Here is a 22,737-nt window from a genome sequence, read left to right on the forward strand (position 1 = left end):
CTTAGATAAATGAAACCATGTTTGATAAACTCATTCGTTTATTTCTCAAATTTCATACAACCGTAGGATTACATAAATGCAGTCTATGACAAAAATTATAATAAAATAAATAATGTGCCAGATCAACGGTGCCAGTTTGTAATTCTACAGAATTAAAAATTAAAACGCGAACAAAAATAACATCTCGGTCAACGATCGGTCAAACTAGGGAACGCTCGTGAAAAGTGTGATTTCGGCGTCTACTCTACGGAAACCGAAGCTGTGCGGTGTGATACCAGCGGGGATGCACAAGCGAGCGCGATACCTTCCTCGAGCTTGGTCTCGGGGCGCGTGAAGCCCAGCCAGGCGCGGCTGCGCGACGCCAGCCCGCGCTTGCCGCTCGCCGCCGCCGCGCCCGCCGCCGCCGCCGCGCCCGTCGGCGCGCCGCTCGAGCTTCGCATCGGGCTAGTGGCGGCAGACTTGTGACTAGGAGACGTCATTGTGGTCTGACTTTTTAACCTTTGCTCTCTCCTTTCTGATTCAACGTCCACTATCGGAGAGGTCCCGGCGCTTTTAGTCTCTTTCACTCCGCGTGTAAAGTTTATAGATTTCGTAGGTTCGTTTTCTCCAGTCGGTTCTGGGGGCTTTGCGCCGCCACCACTGCTGTTATGGCGCGCGGTGAGAGTTTCGACTATAGTGGGCGCGGAGGCGCGGCGGTTGTGGCAGGCGTCCTCGGAGGAGTCGAAGCTGACGCTGCTCTTCTCCTCGGGGATGCTGTCGAACACGCGGCGGAAGCGCAGCGAGTTGGAGCGCGAGCGCGGCTCGGCGAGCGGCACGGAGGCGCGGCGCGCGGGCTCGTGCGCCGGCTCCGGGCCGTCCTCGTCTGCCAGCACATCCCTGAGCATATTTGCGAGCAGATTATTACATTTCTTGCTTCTGTCTCGGGGAGGGGCCGTCGGTGAGCTGACTAGTCTTTCGCCACTCGCGTGATGGCCTTTTTGTGAATTTCCTTTCGGTGTTTTTTGAATTCTTTCGTACACCGGTACCGGTATGCGGGACTTTTTGCTTTTATGATTATGATTCTCGTCGGAGTTTGTCGTTTCGGGGGAGCTCTGTGAACCGTTTACGTATTCTAGAATTTCGAGTATTTCTATACACTTATTGCCATCGTGTATTTCAGATTTTTGATAGATTCTCTTCGGACCATTACTGTCGTCCGGAGACAAAGACGACGGGTGCGTCAGTAGCGATAATTTTCCGTGAATGTGATGTCGATCCGACTTTTTTTTACTTCTATCCGGTTTGTCCATGTAGACGATCGGGGCTCCCCCTCTGCTCGTTTTGTGAGACTCCTTGCCGTGACAAAAATCAACATCCTTTCTCCACGTTTTCCTAGATATATTTTCATCCGATTTAGATATGAGCATTTTCGGGGGTTTCTGTTTGATGCGCATGCACTTGTACTCGTCCTGCGCGACCTTGGCGATGAGCTCGTCGACGAGCGCGGCCACGAGCGCGGCGCACTCGCGCTCGCGCTGCTGGCGCGCGCAGGCGGAGGAGTGGCGCTGGCGCTCGAGCTCGCGCTTCAGCTGCTTCACCTTGGAGCGGCGCGCGCACTCCATGCGCAGCTCGCGCTTGCGGTGTCGTCGGTACAAGCGCTGTTTTATTTTCTCCGGCATGTGATCCGCGACGATGACGTTTTCCTTCTCACAGTCGCAGTCGTTGTCTTTTATCCTGATAAAAAAGGCTTCGCCTCTCTCCTTGGGAGACGTTTCGTCCTCTTTTGGCGAGGTTTCTGGCAGCAAATCTAAAACATCGATGGCTGAGCGCACGAGTTCGCTTCTTTTGTTGCTATTGTTGTTGAAAGATCTGCGGAGAAGAATCGATCTCGGCGAGTTGGGGTCGTCCAGACTGTCGACGAGACTCGTGCAGTCCGACCCGATCAACTCTGCGTCATCCGAGGACGAGGTGTTCACTTCCATCGAGTCCGTGTGAGGAAACGCTGAAAAACGAGGCACGACCACGTTGTTGTCCACGTCCTCATAATAGTTGCCGGTGCCGACTCCACTAATAATTTCTGAGATTTCCACGTTGTGCTGCGTGTGCATCTCGATGGTTTCATTCCTATCTAAAGTCGGATCGGAGTTGTCGTCCAAGTAAACGTCGACGTTGGATATCTCTATGTGCGACACGCCCGGGATGGAGGCCACCTGGTAGTTGACGTCGGCGCTCATGCTCTGCAGCTCGTCCTGGAACAGCTTCTGGATCTGCTGCAGCACGGCCTGGTTGACGTGGTCGTGCGGCGCGGCGTAGAAGGCGGCGGGCGAGGCGGCGCGCGACTGGTTGTTGTTGGACTCCACGCTGAGCATCTCGTCGCGGATGGTGACGCTGTCGCGCGCGTCCTGCGGGTTGTTGCAGCTGTCTTTCCGCCCGTCGTTATTGCAGAGTTCCTCGTTACCGAAAATGATTTGGTTGTTGGAAGTTGGACTCAGATGTACGATGGTATTGACGCCCGTGTTTTGTAATTTGACTTTGATTTCTTTCTCGACGATATTGATTTTACGATCGCTTCCGATGGAGGCATTCATACATTCGAGTTGATCTGTGAGAGAATTTAAGCTTTCCACTAAAATATTAGAAACGTATTCATCGATATTGATATTTTGTGGAAATCTGTGATTTACGGGTGCTTTTAAAGTATGGTTACTCGTGCTTTCAGGTACCGTGGTCTTAAGAGCGGGCACGTTATTGCTGTTCAGGGTCTCCGAGACCACTATTTCGAGAAGCTCATACGACGGAGTCTCCACAGTGAGCGGCGTGTCATACGGTAACACATTGTTTTCATCGTTTTCGACACTCGCAGATCTCTCACTGATTCGTCCGTCTATGTGTGCGCTTTTCGACATTTGTTTTGATATTTTTGACCCTACTACAAATCCATTAGTCTCCTTCGCCGTAGACATAGAAGTCGATAATGTATCTGACGAGTCCGCATAAGAGTTATCGTCCATCTGCGTATTAGAAGGGGAATTTTCGCTCGGCACGTCGTCCGTGTGATGTTCTTCCGATCTGACCTCCGCAGTGACGGCATCCGAAGACAGTCGTTCGGAATACTGGGTGTAAGCATTCGAGTCGCTGTTGACGTCGAACTTTGACGTGTCGCTGTCTGTCATCGCATCGGTCGTCGTTTCGACAAACGACGAGGCTTCGCGGCCTCGGTAGGGACAGGACGAGTCGGAGCACTCGCCCTTCGCGGCCCTCTCGTAGCGCGACTCCTCGGCGCGGTCGTAGCTGTTCCTCATCGCCGCCCGAAGCATCTCGTCGCTGCTGCGCAAGTCGCGCGGGAAGTCGAGGCGCTGGCGCTTGGGCGAGGCCCAGCCCGGCGCCTGCGAGTGGCGCGAGGACGCGAGGCTGCCGGACAGCGGGCGCAGCTCGGCGCGCGAGCCGTCCAGCGAGCGCGTCTCGCGGCCGCACGCCGCGCCGCAGCACTCCGCGCCGCACGCGCCCGCGCGCCCCCACAGCCGCCGCAGCAGCGCCGACTTGCGCATCACCTCGCGGTCGCGCCGCAGGAACCGCTGCGGCGACTCGCACAGCGAGTTGCACGAGCCGCGCGGGGGCGACGCCGAAGCCGGTGGGCTCGTCACGGCCCCGGTCTCCTCCGAGTCGGACCGCTGCTGAGCGAGACGATATCTGAAATGTTAGAAAGGAAACAAGAGTGAGTATGCCGACCGCATTGACGGATGGAACGTAGATAGGTTCAAGAGAATGGCCCGCTCACTTCCTCATGATGGTCTCGGGCACGGAGTAGCGGCGGCGCAGCAGGCCGGGCGAGGCGCCGGCGCGCGGCGGCAGCGCCAGGTGGCGGCTCATGGCGTCGGCGCGCTCGGACGGCTCCACGCCGGCGCCGGTGGGCGGTGCCCGGGAGTACGACATGCGAGTTATCGCGCGACTGGAAAGCAGAATTAATAACTGTGTAAACTTTAATTCAAAAATAAACGAAAAAATACACTCGCGAGCAAAAGTATGGAATCACTTACATGAAGTTGTTTCCACGCGATCTTGTGTACTAACGAATTTGTTAGTAACTAAAAAAGTAGCACCATTTTAAAGATTAAACTTTTAACTTTAAATTGATACCAAATTCATTTAAATCACACCAGTGTTTAAAAAGATATCCCGGCTGATGTAAAGAAGTAAGGAAAAAGACATGTATCAACTGTTTGATACGTCGCGAGTTGCGGCCTATTTACCCCCCATAAAAGCAAGTGTTTTCGGATTTTTGCTTTCACACGTTGATCCATACACATCTCCGCTTATTTTGACACTTTACCTGGGATTCTACACCTTCAGAAGCAGCACAAATCGTTGCACTATTGCAAGAAGGGCTCAGCCAGAGGGCTGTCGCACGTCAGCTCCACATAAGCCAGTCCTGGGTTTCGAAAGTTTTAAGACGCTTTCGGGAGACTGGTGGCTTTATCCCGAGACCAAGTTCTGAACATTGCCGGTGCACATCGCAGAGGGAAAACCGTTTTTTCATGTCAACTTCTCTACGAAATCGTCATTTGACTGGTATCGACGTCCAGCAAGAGCTCAGAAATGTTCGTAGGATAGCTGTTAGCGAGTGGACAGTTCGTCTAAGATATGAGCAATAAAATTTGACTCCAAAAAGGCCTGCCACAGGCTGGAAACTGACGGCAGGTCGCCGACAAGCACGCTTTCAATTAGCTCGCACTCGGAAGGCGAGTAATGGAGGCGAGTTTTGTTCTCCGATGAATGCAGACTGTTTTTGCAGTGCAGCAGTCGAAGAGGTCGGGTCTATAGACGGCCTGGGGAGCGATTTGTGCAGTCCTGGTTCGCTAAAACATTGGCTTATGGGGGTGGCTTGCTCGACTTCCCATCGAGATGTGTAGGAGCAAATTGAAAGCGTGCTTATCGCTGACCTGCCGTCAGTTTCAAGCCTGTGGTAGGCCTTTTTGGAGTCAAATTCTATTGTTTATATCTTAGACGAACTGTCCACTTGCTAACAGCTATCCTACGAACATTTCTGAGCTCTTGCTGGACGTCGATACCAGTCAAATGACGATTTCGTAGAGAAGTTGACATGAAAAAACGATTTTCCCTCTGCGATGTGCACCGGCAATGTTCAGAACTTGGTCTCGGGATAAAGCCACCAGTCTCCCGAAAGCGTCTTAAAACTTTCGAAACCCAGGACTGGCTTATGTGGAGCTGACGTGCGACAGCCCTCTGGCTGAGCCCTTCTTGCAATAGTGCAACGATTTGTGCTGCTTCTGAAGGTGTAGAATCCCAGGTAAAGTGTCAAAATAAGCGGAGATGTGTATGGATCAACGTGTGAAAGCAAAAATCCGAAAACACTTGCTTTTATGGGGGGTAAATAGGCCGCAACTCGCGACGTATCAAACAGTTGATACATGTCTTTTTCCTTACTTCTTTACATCAGCCGGGATATCTTTTTAAACACTGGTGTGATTTAAATGAATTTGGTATCAATTTAAAGTTAAAAGTTTAATCTTTAAAATGGTGCTACTTTTTTTGTTATTAACAAATGGGTTTGTACACAAGATCGCGTGGAAACAACTTCATGTAAGTGATTCCATACTTTTGCTCGCAAGTGTAGGTACACAAAAAAAATATCTTGGCGTTGTAGAGCCAAGATAGTGATAATGAAGTAACTTATCAGTAACCTGTGGTGATAGTAAAACCTAAACCTACATTTTTTATGTTTTTTAGAATTCATTCTCATAATTCTCATACCATAAAGACTTACATTATTATCTTAAAAGATAGACTTAACATGACTCCTTGGCTAACGACGTATCTACTTTGTGTACTTAATAAAGAGTATACATTATGCATGACGGCACGTTTTCTCATCATACAGCTCTTTCGGAAATTAACAATTTGTGATGTAGATAGGGCTGTCACGGCCATAATTATTAGAGCTAATCATCCCCCCAGTAGAGCCACCCCCGGCCGCGCTGGACGCAGGGTTGCGGCATTCATGAATCAAGCCGCGTTTTTCGCCATTGCGGCAATTCTCAGGATGCCTGCACGCAGCGTCAGAGCTCAACGAAGGCAATCACTGCCTCGTACTTCGCACAAGTGTGGCGCACGTGTGGTGAATTAGTCATCTATTTATACAACATGAATAATGAAACTCCCTATCCAGTAATGCACTTCTCCAGCATGCGAAATGTAGATAGGTAGGTATAATACGTCGGTATTATTATACTATACTTATTAACTGTCTATCATAATAATATGATTCGTTATCTAGTATCTACCTTCGATTTTCACTGGAATGCATTTCCTGTGTGAGTGAAAAAGATAACTCGTAAGTACCTAATTAAGTATAAATAAAATATTTAATGCGCAAGTGTAGGTAATTAAGGAAGTACCGTTTATGGATTCCTATTATCATAATCTCATGAAGCTGAAGTAGTTCAATTTAAAAAACTATAACCATATCGCTACACGCAATAAGTAATTGGGAGTCTGCATTTGTGAGTGCAATCGAGTTTGAGGTAAATAGACCGTTGTGAATGCGGCAGAGTCGTTTATATTTTCCGCGATACTAGAGTTGGGATCGGAATGATGTGCGAGATGTTTCGCCGATAGTGGCACGTCAACGGGACCCGCATGCGATGAATAATTGCGGCAAACGGAGCGCGTCGAAGAAAATAATTATGCAAACCGATGGAGCGAGAGTGGCGAACAATGCGCGCGCGCAAGACAATCAGGGCGCTCCCGCCGCGCTGCGTGCCTACGGCCTTAGCTCGTGCTTAATGTGAACTAATAACAGTTTATGAACTGCCTGAAAGATCTAGGTTGGTAGGATCTAGATGGCTTTCGGAGATTTTCAATGCCTCAAAAAACTTATTGAACTTTTTATATGACCTTTAAGGTTTTTGGTTGGCAGGGTCAAGGTTGATGATCCAGCCGTATTTTCACACCGCATGCCCTAAAACGTGCGCTGCACACGAGCTTAGCAGAGCAGCGAGTCGCGCGTTAACAGCCGCGTGTGAATATCTCAATCTAAAACTGTATAGGTCTCCGCGAGTTCCACAAATAGAACCCGGCCCTTGCGGCCGCGGCATCCCAACAAAACCACTGTCTTCCCTACACTCCGCTACACATAGAAAAGTTAGCAACTAGGTGAGTTTAGTAGACAACTAGTTAGCTGAAGATGACACTTTTTTTTGAGAAATGCTAATTGGCAAACCTTAACTCCAGTGCAAAAGATTATTCATTTTTTATTTTCATCTCAATGTTCACATTTTATAAGTATGGATACAATTTAAATTAAATAAATTTTAAGAAATGTGGTACGTAATTTGGGGTTAGTGATAGTGTTAATTTTCTCGGTCCTACGATTCGCAAACAGACCTATGCTTTGTGCAGACGTCTGACTCATCTCTGCGCTCGCTGCAGCACGGATGCATGTGGATTAAATACAAACCCAGGAAACAATATACTAACAGCGGTGCAATGAAAATCTGAAAGGAACCAAGCGATTGGATTTTCTAATTTTTCCTTGATTTTATTATGATTTAAGACTAAACAAGTGCTTGCATCGATAGCCGCATTGTCACGCAACTCGGTCGCGGATAGATCACCGTTGCATTGCATCTGTCATTACATATTTTTTGTTTCAAACAATGCTGTTGTTATTCTATTGTGTTGATCGTGATTGTTGTTCGATAAAGTTCTATGAACAAACAAAAACTAATCATGAATAGGCAGACAATAATCTGAGTCGATATTGCCTAGTTTTGTAGAGTGGTGTGGGTGAGGCGCGTATGGTTTGACCTCTAGGCCCGAGACGGCGCGGCGCCGGCCCGGTGCCAAAACAGCCCATTCATCTTGCGTCGTGTTCGGCTTGGACCCTCGCAAACATGTTTGCCGCCGAGGAAGTCGCCTGAGTGGAATGATTCACATCTTAATGCCGGCTCCGCTTCCCGCCCGAAGGGAAAGGGCCTGAAATATCAACGTTTTGGCATCGACTCTACATTACATTAGACACCACAATTTTGTGACATAACCGCGTTATACGAGTATTCTCGCGTAAAAGCTACTCTGGTTGCCAAATTAACTTTTTGAAAACAGTATGTATTAGTTAGTATGAGTTTTCAAAATTCATTACGATCACAAAAGCATTAACTTTGAACTGTTTGTTCTCAAAGTTCGGTCGTGAACTTTTCACGTTCTAGTAGAGGACCTAGTTCATTGTGGAAAACCTTGGGGGAGGCCTTTGTCCAGCAGTGGACGTCATTTGGCTGAAAAGAAGAAGAGGACCTACACAAAGATAGTCAGGTATTGTTATGACGTTAAAATGTACTAAAGTAAAACTTATTTTCACACCATTGTTATAAAAATATGACTCATCTATAACGTTTACGAACAATAATTATGTATTGAAAATAATTAGGTATGGTGTTAGAATGCTGAGGCTTTCATGGCCAGAATATGGTACCTATTAAAATTTTGGGTCAGGAATTAATTCCCTCATTTTTATCAGCAAATTAGGTAGGTACCTAGTTTCAGGGTTTTTTCAACAAGATAATACCTACATCAATCAATGCTTTGACTTTGCCAGAGTTAATTTTTATGGATTAACAAGAAATCGTGACATCAACTTTTTTATCCGATTATGGTGAATCCATGGAATAGTTTTGGGCGGGAGGCAGTGTTCGTAAGGCTCAGCTCCCGTACCCGGGATAATTATCTCGTAACGCCTAATCTAGGTACTTATTTGTCCGATTTTAATTTGATGATTAAGTTGTCAATTGATTCAATATTAGGGCCCAGGGACAGAATTACTATTGATGGCCTGGGTAACATGGGCTCCATTTCATGGTAAACCAATCGAGGAAATGATATTTTTTCCTAGTCGCATTACAGTTTTTTTTAACTTTTTATTTTAAATAAACCTATCTTATTAGTTGAAGAATGGTATTTTTTAAATAACTTACCTTTTAATGGCAGGAAATCAGAAGCAATAATACTCGTATCACATCACTTTACACATTAAAATATTCTCGTAATATATCTCGTATAATATTCGTAATGTCTCATATAGTTCGGTAAGTACGCTGACGCGGTCGCGGTGAGTTCGTGCGGGTGGTGGCGGGCGCGCGAGGGCTGCGCGCGCGCCGACTGCCGCGTTGTGGCCGCGGTGCCGGCGCCGCGACGCTGCGGCTCATTCCGCGTAATGAGCCACACTAAGCCATGCCTAACGACCATTAATTGCCGGCATAACAAAACATTTTCTGACTCAGCACTCTTATTTTGTAACGATTCTATAACTATTCAGGTAATTCGAGTGGGATTTATTGACTTGTTGCAACTGATTAATTTCCAATTTACTTCGATGTAACAAATTGGCAAAATTATTACAGGCCATTCGAGATAAGTTGTTAAAAACTGGTTTATTACTTCTAACAGTGAATACTGTGTGGTGTTTCAAAACTTTGTATGTATAAAATATTTCTGCGCTGCACTGATCACGCAGGTTCCGCGTGTCTACTTTGAATGTTTTAATTTTAATTACCATGCGCCGACAGACTTTCGTTTTGACAACTTAATGACTCCGGCAATACTACTGCTCGACAAAAAGCGACCGTGGCCATAGAGAAAGCATGTTTTCCATCGATTGCTCATTTATCGGCGTTTTTGCATCGTATCGGTTGCGCTAGCGCAGGTATTCGCATTCTTTCTCTGTACATGATTATTAACTGTAAGTAAATGGAACGCATTGCCATTTATCATTTTCTTTCTGTTCTTTTCCATTTTCACTGTACTGGTTTAAATAACATCTAGTTAAATTATACTATTACACAATTAGGCTGGGTTGCACCATTTTCCTTTAACTTCGACAAACGTCAAAAGTCTGCCAAACTCTACAAAAAACACCGGTTATCGTTATAGTTACTGTTAAAGTTATGTGGTACAACTCAGCCTTAGTACTTTTGTAATTATAATAGTTTCTGCTTAGCAATCCTGCTAGAAACGCGAAGTGTGAATCTTCTTTACTTAGGGTTTGTTTAGTTAAGGCTTGTAGAGTTAGAGCGTGTTGAGTAAGAAGCTTTCTCTACATGAGACCGATTACTTTTTCACAATGCGAGCCACGTCTTGGCAACATTTTTCATGAATGTTTTTCGTGAGTTGTATTATTTACCTGAAGGGTATTCGATGGTTTCAAATGAAAATATTATTATGTCTTTTTATTCAGTTTAGACCAATATTTGGCACCTATGAACGTGAAAAGGTAGCCCTGAATGTTGATGTTTAATGATGGTATAGAGTGAAAGCATACTATACATCTGCTTTACTATTTACTCTATTATTGTCACTTTGTCACAAGTACGAGTTGTGGCCAAATCATACGCGACCTAGATAGGTTTCCGCGAATCAGCGCGACTGCGGTGGCGCCCCCTGCGGCGGGCTCCTGCCGGCCCGGAACAACTCCCGGTATTTAGGTTACGCTCATTAGCGAATGATGGCACTGTCACACTCTCGCCAACACATAAGATTTTTTCAAAGCGATGTGACTATTCGGAAAATTACTTTGAAGTAGCCTAAAAGCTAACGGAATTGAGATCAAGCACCAACGGAAGCTGAGCACACATGCGGCGCGGCGTAATTTAATGAGCTCGAGTGTGCAGCTAATTGATCCCATTGCTTCAGCTTTGGCTTTTATATTGCGCAAATATTCAATGTAGGAATATCCGATTGCACAAACAGCATTCCATCTGCCGTCTGCGGTGTACCCAACCACATATTTACTATTTCGATGTATCCGACTCTTCAAGTCTCAGTCACTCATATTGAAAACTGTCTGAGTAAGAGAGATGTAGGTATTGATCTAAAGTAAGCTCGTACTTTTGCGGAGTAGACCCCTACACAACCAGAGTGTTGTTATACATCGGCCAGGAACTGCGTAACATGACACCATCGCGATATATGTTCATGGAAATGGTTATGTGCTTTTGAAAAACAAGGAGAGCTTTTGTCTGATTATAATTGAGGCTACGGCCGATGACACTTTGACACACCGTAGTTACTTATTTAATTAAGTGATCAAAAGTTACAAAGAAGAAGATGATGCAGCAAGCAGAGAAATAATGGTGGCAATAGGTACTTTGGCGTCAATAATCGCCTTACTCTGCGTTGTTTGACTCAAGTGATAGCGATAACGGCGGAACAATATTTGCCATGATTACACTGATAATTTTGGTAGGTAGCTTTGTACACGTTGCCTCAACATGACATGCCAACAGTTACTCTTTCACTTTGATTACAGTAAAATTGCAAGTGCTAATATTGAGTTCAAAAAATTCTATTTCTTCTTACTTAATTCTTGGCAGCAGACATGTAGTAGGGAATTTAGTGCAATGATTTGTATGGAGACCCCTCCACTTTGGTATAGAAGGCTCATTTTTGCAACAGTGTTTCTTTGGGTGCTCCTGAGTGGATTTCCGTCGGTAGACATCGGGAGCCCCCCCTGTGGTAGCAGGGGGAGGGGGGGCAAGTTTCCTTCCGCCGCGCTTCACTTTAAGGCCCATATCTTCAAAACTATGGGTATTAGGGCAAGTGTGGTATCAGTTTCGGATAATTAAAATGGTAGATTGATGTGCCAGCAACTCTAAATAAATTCTAAAATAATAATTCTTGCTTGCTTATGAACCAAATAGTATGAATTCATGGATAAAATAAATATTTTTTTTCTGATGCGCAATAAAATTCGCCCGCTGTGTCCTGAAGAAAAAATTTTTTTCACCTACTTTTTGCGAAAAAGGTACCATACAATGTTATATTTTTATAATCCTGATAAATGTAGCTTTCAGGTCATATTTTTTTTATTAGATTATCTCCAGTGGTTTAAAAGTAAACGATGTTTATTTAAAAAAATACTTTTTGATTTTTGTGAATTTTACTCAATATTTCAATTTTTTTGTATGAAAAGGCAAAAAGTTTGTTCCAAAAATGAATTCGCCATCTTTTAATTGTCCGAAAATGATACCACACTTGCCCTAATACCCATAGTTTTGAAGATATGGGCCTTAAAGTGAAGCGCGGCGGAAGGAAACTTGCCCCCCCTCCCCCTGCTACCACAGGGGGGGGCTCCCGATGTCTACCGACGGAAATCCACTCAGGAGCACCCAAAGAACCACTGTTGCAAAAATGAGCCTTCTATACCAAAGTGGAGGGGTTCTTGCACTAAATTCCCTACTAATGGCCTTATACTGTGCAGTTGTTTGTTTTTATCAATAAATTATACTAAAAAATACTATTAAGTTTTAGCAAAATCCGTTCCGTAATCCGTATATTTTTGTTTTTACCTCAGATCATAGAATGATCTGAGGTTTTTACTAACGTTGAATAGGTGGCTTGCTTCAGGGGCCCGCTGAACGCAGAACGCTAATGCGTGCTAATGGATCTCTCGATGGAGACTAATGATGCGAGCTGCTTGGCGACCCTCGGCAGGAAGGCGAATACTGACCATCGGGACTATTCCCACCTCTCATCCCCACCGCTGCTGCAACTTTTGTTGGATCTACAGCTTGGCTGGCCTCCAATAAAAATCCAACCAGTGAAGGTTCAAGGTTCCGGGGGAAAGATAAACTGTCATTGGACCCGTAACGAAATTTATCAGAAGAACATAGGAGGAGTTGGAAATTAAATGAAGGTTCTAGTAGAAGTTGAAGAGTACTGACCAGTGGTCGAACAGCGAGCGCGGCTCGGGCCAGGCGCGGCGCACCACGGCCAGCACCTCGCGCAGCGCGGGCGACGACGAGCTGCCTTCTTTGCGACCTGCAACCAACCACCACACTTTCATTCCTGATCCTGAGCCCTCCAAAACACAATAGGTTGTAGTAGATTGGAGGGACAACTTGATAATATTAGTAATCAAAGCAACATACGTATTTGTAATTGAAAACTTCAAAACTGTTATATACGTGAAGCAAGAGGTATTTAATACTAAGTTTTAATCATAAACTATATATTTTGTCAGCGATAACACGATGTTATCGCTATACCTTGAAGTTGGACAGCAAGATTGGCCACAAAACTTGTCTGACACCTCACTTATTGGAGGCAGTCACGCACGGGGAAGAATGACCCAACCACCTCTACGCGAAGGTGACGCGAGCCCTTTACCGCGGCCGCGTGACGTCACGGTGCAAGTAGCAATTAACTAACTTACAATTAGTATAACATTATTCTAATTACACCTAATACTACAGGGATTTTCGTATGACTATTAGCCAAACTTGTTGGGTACAGGTTGTAGAGTCATTAGAGAATACAAATTCGGCCATTTTTCCTAATGGTATTTTAATTATATTTTTAATGTAAGTATTTACTATTTTTCAGAATTTAACCTATAACTGCTACTAGGTACATGATTTTCTTGTCTGGTATAATAAGTCCATAGTCTAATAAAAGTAAGTAATTTTAGATCCTCCTATGAAATTTTATTGAAATTTGAATGTTGAAAACGTATGGGAAAAAGTAATGAAAATTTTCGGAATAAGTTGAACAAAAAAATACATTTAAAAAAGTAGTTCACTTAAGGTGGAGTGCATTAGTGATTACAGCATTTCCCCAAGCATTAACTATGTGTGTAATGTAACGTTCTTAAGAATGGTACAATACAGATATAAGCTGAGTTTCAAAATATTTTTTACGTTTTATCTACGTTAGTGTTTTCCGAAAATGACTCTACCTATCCTACATCTAACAACGATGCTAAAATGAAAGAGTTTTATCAGGTTAGTCGGTTTCTGATATTGATTTCACAAATAGCACCCATACGCAACGGCCGCATCTCCATATTCTCTCCATGACTTGTGTTCGTTTCGAATGATGACTATTCATGCAGTCACCAGCGGGTCGCGTGCTGCTCGGATTGATCGGCCGCGGTCTTTTTACGGCCTCCTTATTCCATTGCGTTTCAAGCTATTAACAAGACTTTCATTTAAATACAGTTCTACGAATGTGGATTACTATTTTACCTATTAAAACATTTATGTTTTCGCATTATTAGACTGATGGCATTAAAAGTCTTTGGAGAACGTAATGCGCTCAACGCACAATGTTATTTACACGATCAAGGCCGAATATAAAAGATTACATCTTGTAATTATCACAACTTATAGATAACAATGTTTATTTGAATCAAAATATGTTGCTTGTTGTACAGAAAGGTAACACATTCACACACATTCTGACGCACTCTCTTCAACGACTTTGCACTAAACGGTCTCGATAATCTTGTAAATTTATACCGAACTAGCTTTCCGCCCGCGGCTTCGCCCGCGTGGAATTTTGTCTGTCACAGAAAAACTTTATCGCGCGCGTCCCTGTTTCAAAAACCGGGATAAAAACTATCCTATGTTCTTTCCCGGGACTCAAACTATCTCTATGCCAAATTTCATCAAAATCGGTTGCGAGGTTTAAGCGGGAAAGCGTAACAGACAGACAGACAGACAGAGTTACTTTCGCATTTATAATATTAGTTGGGATAGTTGGGATTAGTTGGGATTAGTTGGGATAGACAATTATTTTCATATAGTCCACTCTTTTCATTTATAACTTCCACTACACTCACTATGGAAGTAACAGTATATTATGGAAATCAAGTCTACTCTCAAAACTTAGAACACTTGTTAGAAAAGTGCCTACCTACTCATTCCTGCTCATTAAATTCAAGCTCCAAAAACATTTTTTTTTTAATTTTTGATTGTAATTTTACTTACTCTACAATTCAAAGATAATAAAATAATATAGGAAATAGGGCTTATGTTCAATGATCGTTCATCGTCCATCTACTGATTTATTGGTAGCTTTTTCATACAGATAAAAAAAGAATTCCATGCCTAAGTCATTAATGATTATGTAGAGTCAGTTTCCATCTCTAAGGCTTCTTCAATGGAAGAGATGTTCCCAGCCCGTTTAACACAGATTGAAAGTGGAATGAAATACATCATAAGCCAACACCAGCCCCAGTCAGCAAGCACCCTGTGCGGGCAGCTGACTGGGAGCGGCAGGACCCGGCTGCAACAGGTGGCTGCGAGCAGTCAGCTGACGCAACGCACGAATCAATAGACATCGACTCTATTTATTTCCGACTTGTACATTTTTAAACATACTATTTTAATATTCATCCCAATCTGCTCTGATTGATAGCAAAAGAAACGTTTAAGTAACAGACCCATTATCTGTATTTTATAAACACTCGAACTCGCAGTATTAATAGGGTACTAAGTAGATAGCGATAATAATTGTACTCGCACGAGTGGTGAGCTCGTTCATTATGTAGGTATATTTACTTTGTCCGTGAGTCAGCGCGCGTGGGCTCCTGAATCTGATTCAATAGTTAGTTACTGATATAACTTTCTCTGTACTGACACTCATTTACGCGCAAAAAATCAGGATGAAATCAGGCTGCTAGTAGACACGCACTTACGATGTTTTCTTTTGGATTCGGAATTGAATACATTCTTCTATTGCACGCTGTCTAAAATTCAATGTTTAAAATTATTGATATTACACGTTGTTGTACGAGTAAAATTACTAGCTTGTATGATTGTACAACACTACTGTCGTGCAAAAGTTGTCCGAGCCGTTGGACGCGCTCCCGGCGAGGTCAGGCGTCAGCAGCGTCGCGGCCGGCGCCCGCTGCAGGCTGCGGGACGGCGCGCGGCCTCAGTCACCAGCCCAGCGCAGTGAGTCACGGGTTTGACGGGTTATCACGGCCGCCACCCCCGGCCTTGGGCTTGGCGCACACGGCGGAGATCGCGCCGCTCCGATTGAGTCCCTCCATTTTACATTACGTCGAAATTAATAACCTTCACCACGGTCATAACAAAATCTTAAAATGAAAACATTTTCTTGGAATAACAAAGATTAAGGACTGGTTTTCATTAAAAACGGAAGTAAATAGTTTCGGAAAGTAAAATAGAAACATTTGTGGATACTGTTTAGTGTTTATTATTGCAACTTATTTCCTATTATATCCAATCGCAATCGCTCTGATAAGTTCCTTGATGACATTGTTTACCGAATTCGTGTGTGTGTAAGTCTCGGCCCCGTGCACAAAGTCTTACGATGTAAAGCTGTTTCAAGTGGCGCTAGCAGGCTCAGGTGCGCGGCCTCGCGCTGACCTCCGCCGCGACCTGTCCATACAAAAGCTTACGAGCCGCTTTATGTTACAATTAACTTTATGTAAATCTGTACTGCGTCACATACACTTAATTAAAGTCTTCGTTTAAATCGAAATTATAAACTTAAACGTTCAGCTGGTTCGCAGAAACGTAAAATGGACAGCCAGCAGCACCCCGGCGAGGCGAGCTAAGCTGTTATCCTTTATTGACGCGGAAATGTTTTTCGTTCGTGTCTGTATGGTGATAAAAACTTGACTTAACATAGCAGTCTTCTCATAATTAAGCTTACATTGTGTATTTCACGTAATTAACCGTATTACTTTTCAGGGACCCATGTTATCGATATGATAAAAATAACTGCGTGCATTTGTTGCTGTCGAATCATCGACGATTGAACTGCAAACTATAGAGGTAAGTTAATTACGTTCCGATACTGAAATTGGAACTTTAGCAGTTTAAGTTACAACCTTGCTACACTATTATATGAATAAATCACAGGTCGTACATTATTACTTTTGATATATTATCTGAATCACATGCAGCTACATCAACCATCGAGGCGGCCTTTGACCCCGCCTGACCCCTCGGTCGTTGCCGCGAGGGATGCTCTACTTCCCTGACACCACTCCGCAATCAACAGCCTAAGATTTCCAAATTTCGTCGTAAGGTAAGGTAGATATTTTACATATACACACCTTATGAATTTATGTTTGTGTACGAGTAAGTGGGTACCTAAGTACCTATCTAGATTTTGTTTTCAGCTGAAAGCTGTGCAATGAAAAAAGAATGAAAATGAAAAATGATTATTTCGTTAACGACAATAACAAATAAAAGTTTAGGTGGACTCTTTCTTGGAATGGATTGAAATGAATGGAAAAACTTCAAAACATTTGAAAAAAGAAGAGGAAACGGAGAAGTTTTTCCGGAAACGATTCCTACATCACCGAGGCACCGCAGTCAGATTAGTAAGTTATTTAGCACTGCTTGTCTAATTTTATTTAAATGAGAATATTAATATGCTCATTGCTTGTCAGGAACTAATGGATTGAAGAAAAGTTATAGCATTGTTAGACATAGTAGCTCGCAAAATGAAAGAGTTCGCATGCATACCTATACGCGGCTAAATTTAGGTATTTCGATCGTTTTTCGTGCTGGAAAGTGGTGGTGGGTGTGGGGTCGATAGCAGCCCCCACTCCTGCCGCAAACTGATGGATCACGGTTACTTCGACACCCCTGAAGCTACCGATTGCAATTTTTAACACTAGTTAGCGCTAAATAGTAGGTAAGTAATTGTACTGCTTTCCATTTTCCTACAGAGAGCACAAGCGGAATTTCAAATGTTATTTAGATAATATATTGAAAAATAAAAAACAATGCGACGTTAGTTCGATGAAAAATATAACGAAGCCGAAACAAACTTTGACATGGTGCAAAAATTGTAATCTATTTAAACAGTACCGTGAGAGTCTGATCGACTAGGTAAAAGGACATGGCTTCTTAAATTTATTATCTAAGAGAACGGAATTAACAAAGCTTTTCCAGTCGAAGCCTAGCCGTGTCCGCGAAGTCCCAGTAGAGTCACCGCATGCGACTCGTGCGCTGTCCACGAGGACTCGTCGCGGGAAGCAGACACGCAACCTTAACTTTTCACTATTTGCCGTGAAAAATATCACCGGCATTTAGTTTCAGTTTTAGCACCCGTAAAACGTGAGCACCTACTGGCTGCAGTTTGTGTTTAGTAAACAACAACAACGAGCTGTTATAAAAACAAGTTACCCTACAATGTTACATGAAAATATAAAATTACAAACAACTGTTCGTATGTTGTTTACAGCTACAGACTTAGCAGTTTCTTTATTTTTAGATATTTAACATTTTACTATCTAATGTACATAAAATAAAATTATAGAAACAAGGACGCCGTAAAACTCAACATCATGATTCTAATTGTGTGTTAACGTTTTGGATATTTAAATCCGTACCAAAACTTTTCACACCGTAACATTAAAAATTATATCAATAACTGGCGATCAATAGTTATTTTGTTAGGAATATATAATATATGAGAAAAGGAAAATAACGCCATATAAAACACCCTACTATGTAAGTAGATACGGAATAAGTGACTATAATGGCGTAGCAACCGCAGTGTAATTACGTCGGCGCCCGGTCAATACCCACAATACCCACATTGATACTTTCACATGATATCATAAACAAACATTGATATTTTTGGATTAAGTGGAAATAAAACTCCATGTTAATCCGTGGTCGTTTTCCATTATGAAACATAGTGATGCTAAAGTATCCCACTAACATTATGAATCTTAGTTACTAATTTTATATGTGAAAGTTTGCGTTTGTGTTGAACGGATTTGAATAAAAGTCTACAATAGCCTTAGGCTGTTCGATTTTTTCAAGTTATTTATAATTTTGTTTGAGAATCTACTCGACTCTACACGACTCTAATCGTTAAGAAATTTTAATAACTAAAAGTTTACAGTTTTAAAATACATACATAGTTCGTGTCAGAATAAAATATTTAAAAGAGTTAATTGGCCAAATTACAACGATAAGTGTCGGTCTTTCTGTGACAAACTGAATTTCTCGCAGGCAGAGCCGAGTGCATCATCTATACTAATCTATACTAATATTATAAATGCGAAAGTAACTCTGTCTGTCTGTCTCTCTTTCACGCCTAAACCACTGAAACGATTTTGATTCGATGAAATTTGACATAGAGATAGTTTGAGTTCCGGGAAAGGACATAGGATAGTTTTCATTCCGGTTTTTGAAACAGGGACGCCCGCGATAAAGTTTTTCTGTGACAGACAAAATTCCACGCGGGCGAAGCCGCGGGCGGAAAGCTAGTAGTATCATTATTTATGATACTACTAGCTTTCCGCCCGCGGAATAACTTTCTGTCCATTTATCTGTTACCTTTTTACGCTTAAACCACTAAACTTTTGCGACGACGACAACCTCGGCTCAGAGGCTGGATAGCGGCTCTACTTAGCACATACATAAAAGCTGAACGGCAGGGCTTTAAATACCTTTCTTGATATACGAAAGTATCAAATTCAACCATTTGACTGCTTGGATTGCTTGGTTATTTGAGACATCAAGCACCATTACTTGAAATTACAATTTTCGACAGCATTCCCAATAATAACAACCGGTTAAAGTGCAATAAGTATAATAGAAGACAGGTAGAGTCGCAGAGACGGAGCCAGCCGCGCTTGCCGCGTGTTGTGATACTTGTGATCGTCACTTCGCTTCATGACTAATGAGCTGGGGCCCGCGCACCGGGCAGGGACATCTAGGTCCTTCTTATGCTGGTACTGGTAGAGTTCGCGATCAGAGAAGTGTCTTGTCATTATGTACTTGCATTTCAATTATGCTTTACTGCCTAGCTCGGATAAATATTTTTAACTATTTATGCATATTTTAAAGACTGTAAACCCCGAAAAAGAGGCTGACAATAATGACTGAATTTCTTGCGCTGCTTCTTCTCAGCACTGGCCCATTTATTGTCCCGAAGTAGTGGTAGGGTTAATACTGGGACGTGTAAAGTGCTTTTAAAAGCCTACTTGAAAAAATAAAATGAGTTTTATAGAGACTACTATCAAACGATTTCCATAGTAATCGTTATCGTTAATATGACAGACCAGTAGAACCGGTATGATGTTGAAATGCACATAAATGAAGGATCTAGACAAGCGGCATAAATAAATGTTAAAGAAATAAACATGATAAATTAGTATCTTTTTATAGTTTCCATCAAATACTACTGTTTTTTCAGAATTTACTATAACATTGCCGATATGTATAGTACTATGAGGTACCTACGAGTATATTACCTACAAATCGAAAATAACGATTACTCGAAACTTATTTTTATGTTCAAGTAAAGTATTGTTTATTAGTCTGTTAATCTGGATAAACTCAAAAATTGCTTAACGGATTTTAATTACAAAGTTGTATTTAAATAGGTAATTAATTATAATAAATATCCTTGGACATTTTACACTGCGCCTCTAGTCCCAAACTAAGCAAAGCTTGTACTATGGGTACTAGACAAGACAACGGATATAAACATACTTAAATACTTTTTTTTTGTAAATACATACATTATACATAGTAACACCCAGACCCGTCACAGATAGTGTTAAAATTCATCATTTCAATTTCTGCCCGGCCGGGAATCGAACCCGGGTCCTCGGCATAGCAGTCCGTTCTGAACCACTACACCAAACGGCCGACATAATTATGTTTAATTAATTTAGATACAAGGATACTTGAGGCGACAATAACCCAACGGTGTAGTTGGTGTAGTGCCGGACAGGCCGAGTCGAGACTCAAGGAATGCTGGTTCGAAACCCGCCGCCGCTGAACTATTTGGAAGATTTGGAATGGACGGACACACACCGTTACCACAACAATTTACCTAATGATCATTTAATAAATGTTTCACTTAACGTCCATGTGACGATAGTGAAATAGCTGTGCCATGTAATATTTGGCTAAGGTTTAGAATTTGTTTAGTTGGGCATGTGGAGTTTGAACCTTGGCTCTACATAAGATACTGATAACTTTTTCACAATGCGAGCCATATGGTCTTGGCAACATTTCGCATGAAAATGCTTTTGGTGGGATTACTATGAATCTTGGTGATCATACTATGACATGTGTAGTGTACGAACACCAACAGCGGCCATCGGGTAGGAACATACAGCCGTGCAGCAGGCAAGCTCCTTCTCGGAACCCCACGAAGAGGCGCTCGAGCCCGGCCCGCGGCTAGCTGTACGTGTCAGGTGTCACTGGGGTACCATTCTGCGTCTACCACTTGTGGTTCCAGATAATAAAGCCAGATTAAACACTACGAGAATAATTTGATTTAAATTAACTGACTTCCTCTTAATGATGTTGGTATTTAAGTCTCATATTAGGACATGATTTGAGAAGGTATTTTCCTGGTCAGATAAGTAAACTATTAACACAATTATTTTGTCAACAATAATACATAGTACGAAATCAAATTAGCTATCATTTTCATGTCATTTTTTTCTGGTTTAAAAATATTCCTCCCTTTGTAATACGTGATAAACTTTTTTTAATGTTCTGATAACGTAAAGAAACTTGTAGAACAGGTTATTTATAAAACTATACTAGGAAAGGTAATTTTACAGAATTCTGAAAATTAACCCGTCTCTACGTATCAGTGAAGTAAATTGCGTTTGAAACGGTAAGTAATGAGCACCTTACGTAAGCAGTAATCACTATAAATTCCAGGATTCTGGTAGAGATAAGAAGTTTACACCTGTGCCTGTGTAACGAAACCGTTGCCGAATCGATGTGTGTGAATTATTAGTGCGGCGTCCAGACGACGGAATATCCTCCTTGCCGAGAGATAAAGTCGAGGTAAACTTTACGTATGGCCGTAAAAGCGAGGTCGCGCGTTTTTAGTAGTCTTGAGGAATTACTTTGAAACGAGGAAAAATTTGTTTCAAAGTTTTCACGACTACGAACGACTCGCAACACGAAAATAAGGAACAAAAACTTTTTGACATTTGGGCCATGAGCGGTTAGCATCCTTAACATGAATGTTTCACTGATGGAACAGGTTAGTCACAAAGAAAAATCGATACCAACGTGGGTCGGTGGTGGCGCGAGACTGTGCTGCAGCCTGGGGTTCCTAGTTCCAGTGAAAAGTGTGTCAAGTTTGCCGTAAAGTTCGCGTCGGCGGTGTGGCGCGCCTCGAGCCGGCTCCGCGCTATCCCCAGCAGGGATTATGAAGCGCGGCTCCGTCTGGAAGCTGGCTGGCGGGCGAGGTGGTGCGCGACGCGAGGCAGTTCAACCGAGGCTCTAACTGCGGGAGATCGCGTGCGGCCCGCGCGACGGCCGGCTGACACTGGCCGCCCGCCGCCTGCGAGCCTCCGACACGGCGCGACCTCAGCCGCGGCCTCACCGCACCGCACGGAAGGAACTCATTCGCGAGATTGCCCAGTGCATTCATCAACGAATTAAATCATTCCGAATCAACGAGCAGCGTCTTTGTAAAATATCAATTGTAGAGTCAATATGAATCACATTTTCTGTAACTAAAAATTGATAATAATTATTTATTTATAATATCGCTTATTAAATATTATTAATCTTATTATGTGACATGTACATCTCACATGTTACTTGAACAATATTAATAATTAATAAATATAAAATAAGATAACCACATTCTGCGACGCGTATCATTTACGTAACCAGGTTGGTGTGTAAATATTTACAGAATCATCAAAATATCATTGTAACTATGTTAATTCATTGTAGAAAACTTGGGTATCCGTAGATCGAGCAGTCTACACAATACCCACCAGCAACTCACAATGACCCCAGGAAGGACGCATGAAGTCGGGTAGAGCAGCGCTTGAAGTCGTGGGACGGAGCTGATTGATAGCTTCCGATGAAGATCATATTTTATGCGATCCTTGGTCATCCGCGCGCGCCGGGCCACACCAACGCACACATATTTTTTTCTTCGACGCGTACGATTCCTCCAATTATCCCGTCCATA

The 22,737-nt window shown here is 42.9% G+C and overlaps 1 protein-coding gene across 3 annotated transcripts; it reads right to left on the reverse strand.

Annotated features, from left to right (window-relative positions):
- Positions 1-20: 20 nt before the first annotated feature.
- LOC114350944 (uncharacterized) lies at positions 21-22,187 on the reverse strand. Of its 3 annotated transcripts, none has more exons than XM_028301910.1 (4): positions 21,819-22,187; positions 12,714-12,810; positions 3,758-3,928; positions 21-3,669 (listed from the first exon to the last, which is right to left on the reverse strand). In XM_028301910.1, the coding sequence occupies exons 3-4, from the start codon at positions 3,910-3,912 to the stop codon at positions 240-242; spliced, it is 3,585 nt and encodes a 1,194-aa protein (XP_028157711.1). In that variant the 5' UTR covers positions 3,913-3,928; positions 12,714-12,810; positions 21,819-22,187; the 3' UTR covers positions 21-239. The 3 variants fall into 3 exon arrangements, with proteins under 3 accessions (XP_028157711.1, XP_028157712.1, XP_028157713.1); XM_028301911.1 differs by having other exon boundaries at positions 21,815-22,095; XM_028301912.1 differs by lacking the exons at positions 12,714-12,810; positions 21,819-22,187 and adding an exon at positions 8,970-9,164.
- Positions 22,188-22,737: the final 550 nt, after the last annotated feature.

The sequence above is a fragment of the Ostrinia furnacalis genome, unplaced genomic scaffold, assembly GCF_004193835.3.
Source record: "Ostrinia furnacalis isolate ACB-3 unplaced genomic scaffold, ASM419383v2 OfSCF1026, whole genome shotgun sequence".
NCBI lineage: Eukaryota > Metazoa > Arthropoda > Insecta > Lepidoptera > Crambidae > Ostrinia > Ostrinia furnacalis.

Coding starts and splice junctions, on each gene's coding strand:
- LOC114350944 (XM_028301910.1), bottom strand. CDS start 3,912: ATGTCGTACTCCCGGGCACCGCCCACCGGCGCCGGCGTGGAGCCGTCC. Junction 3,670..3,757: donor CCCGAGACCATCATGAGGAA/GTGAGCGGGCCA, acceptor CTAACATTTCAG/ATATCGTCTCGCTCAGCAGC.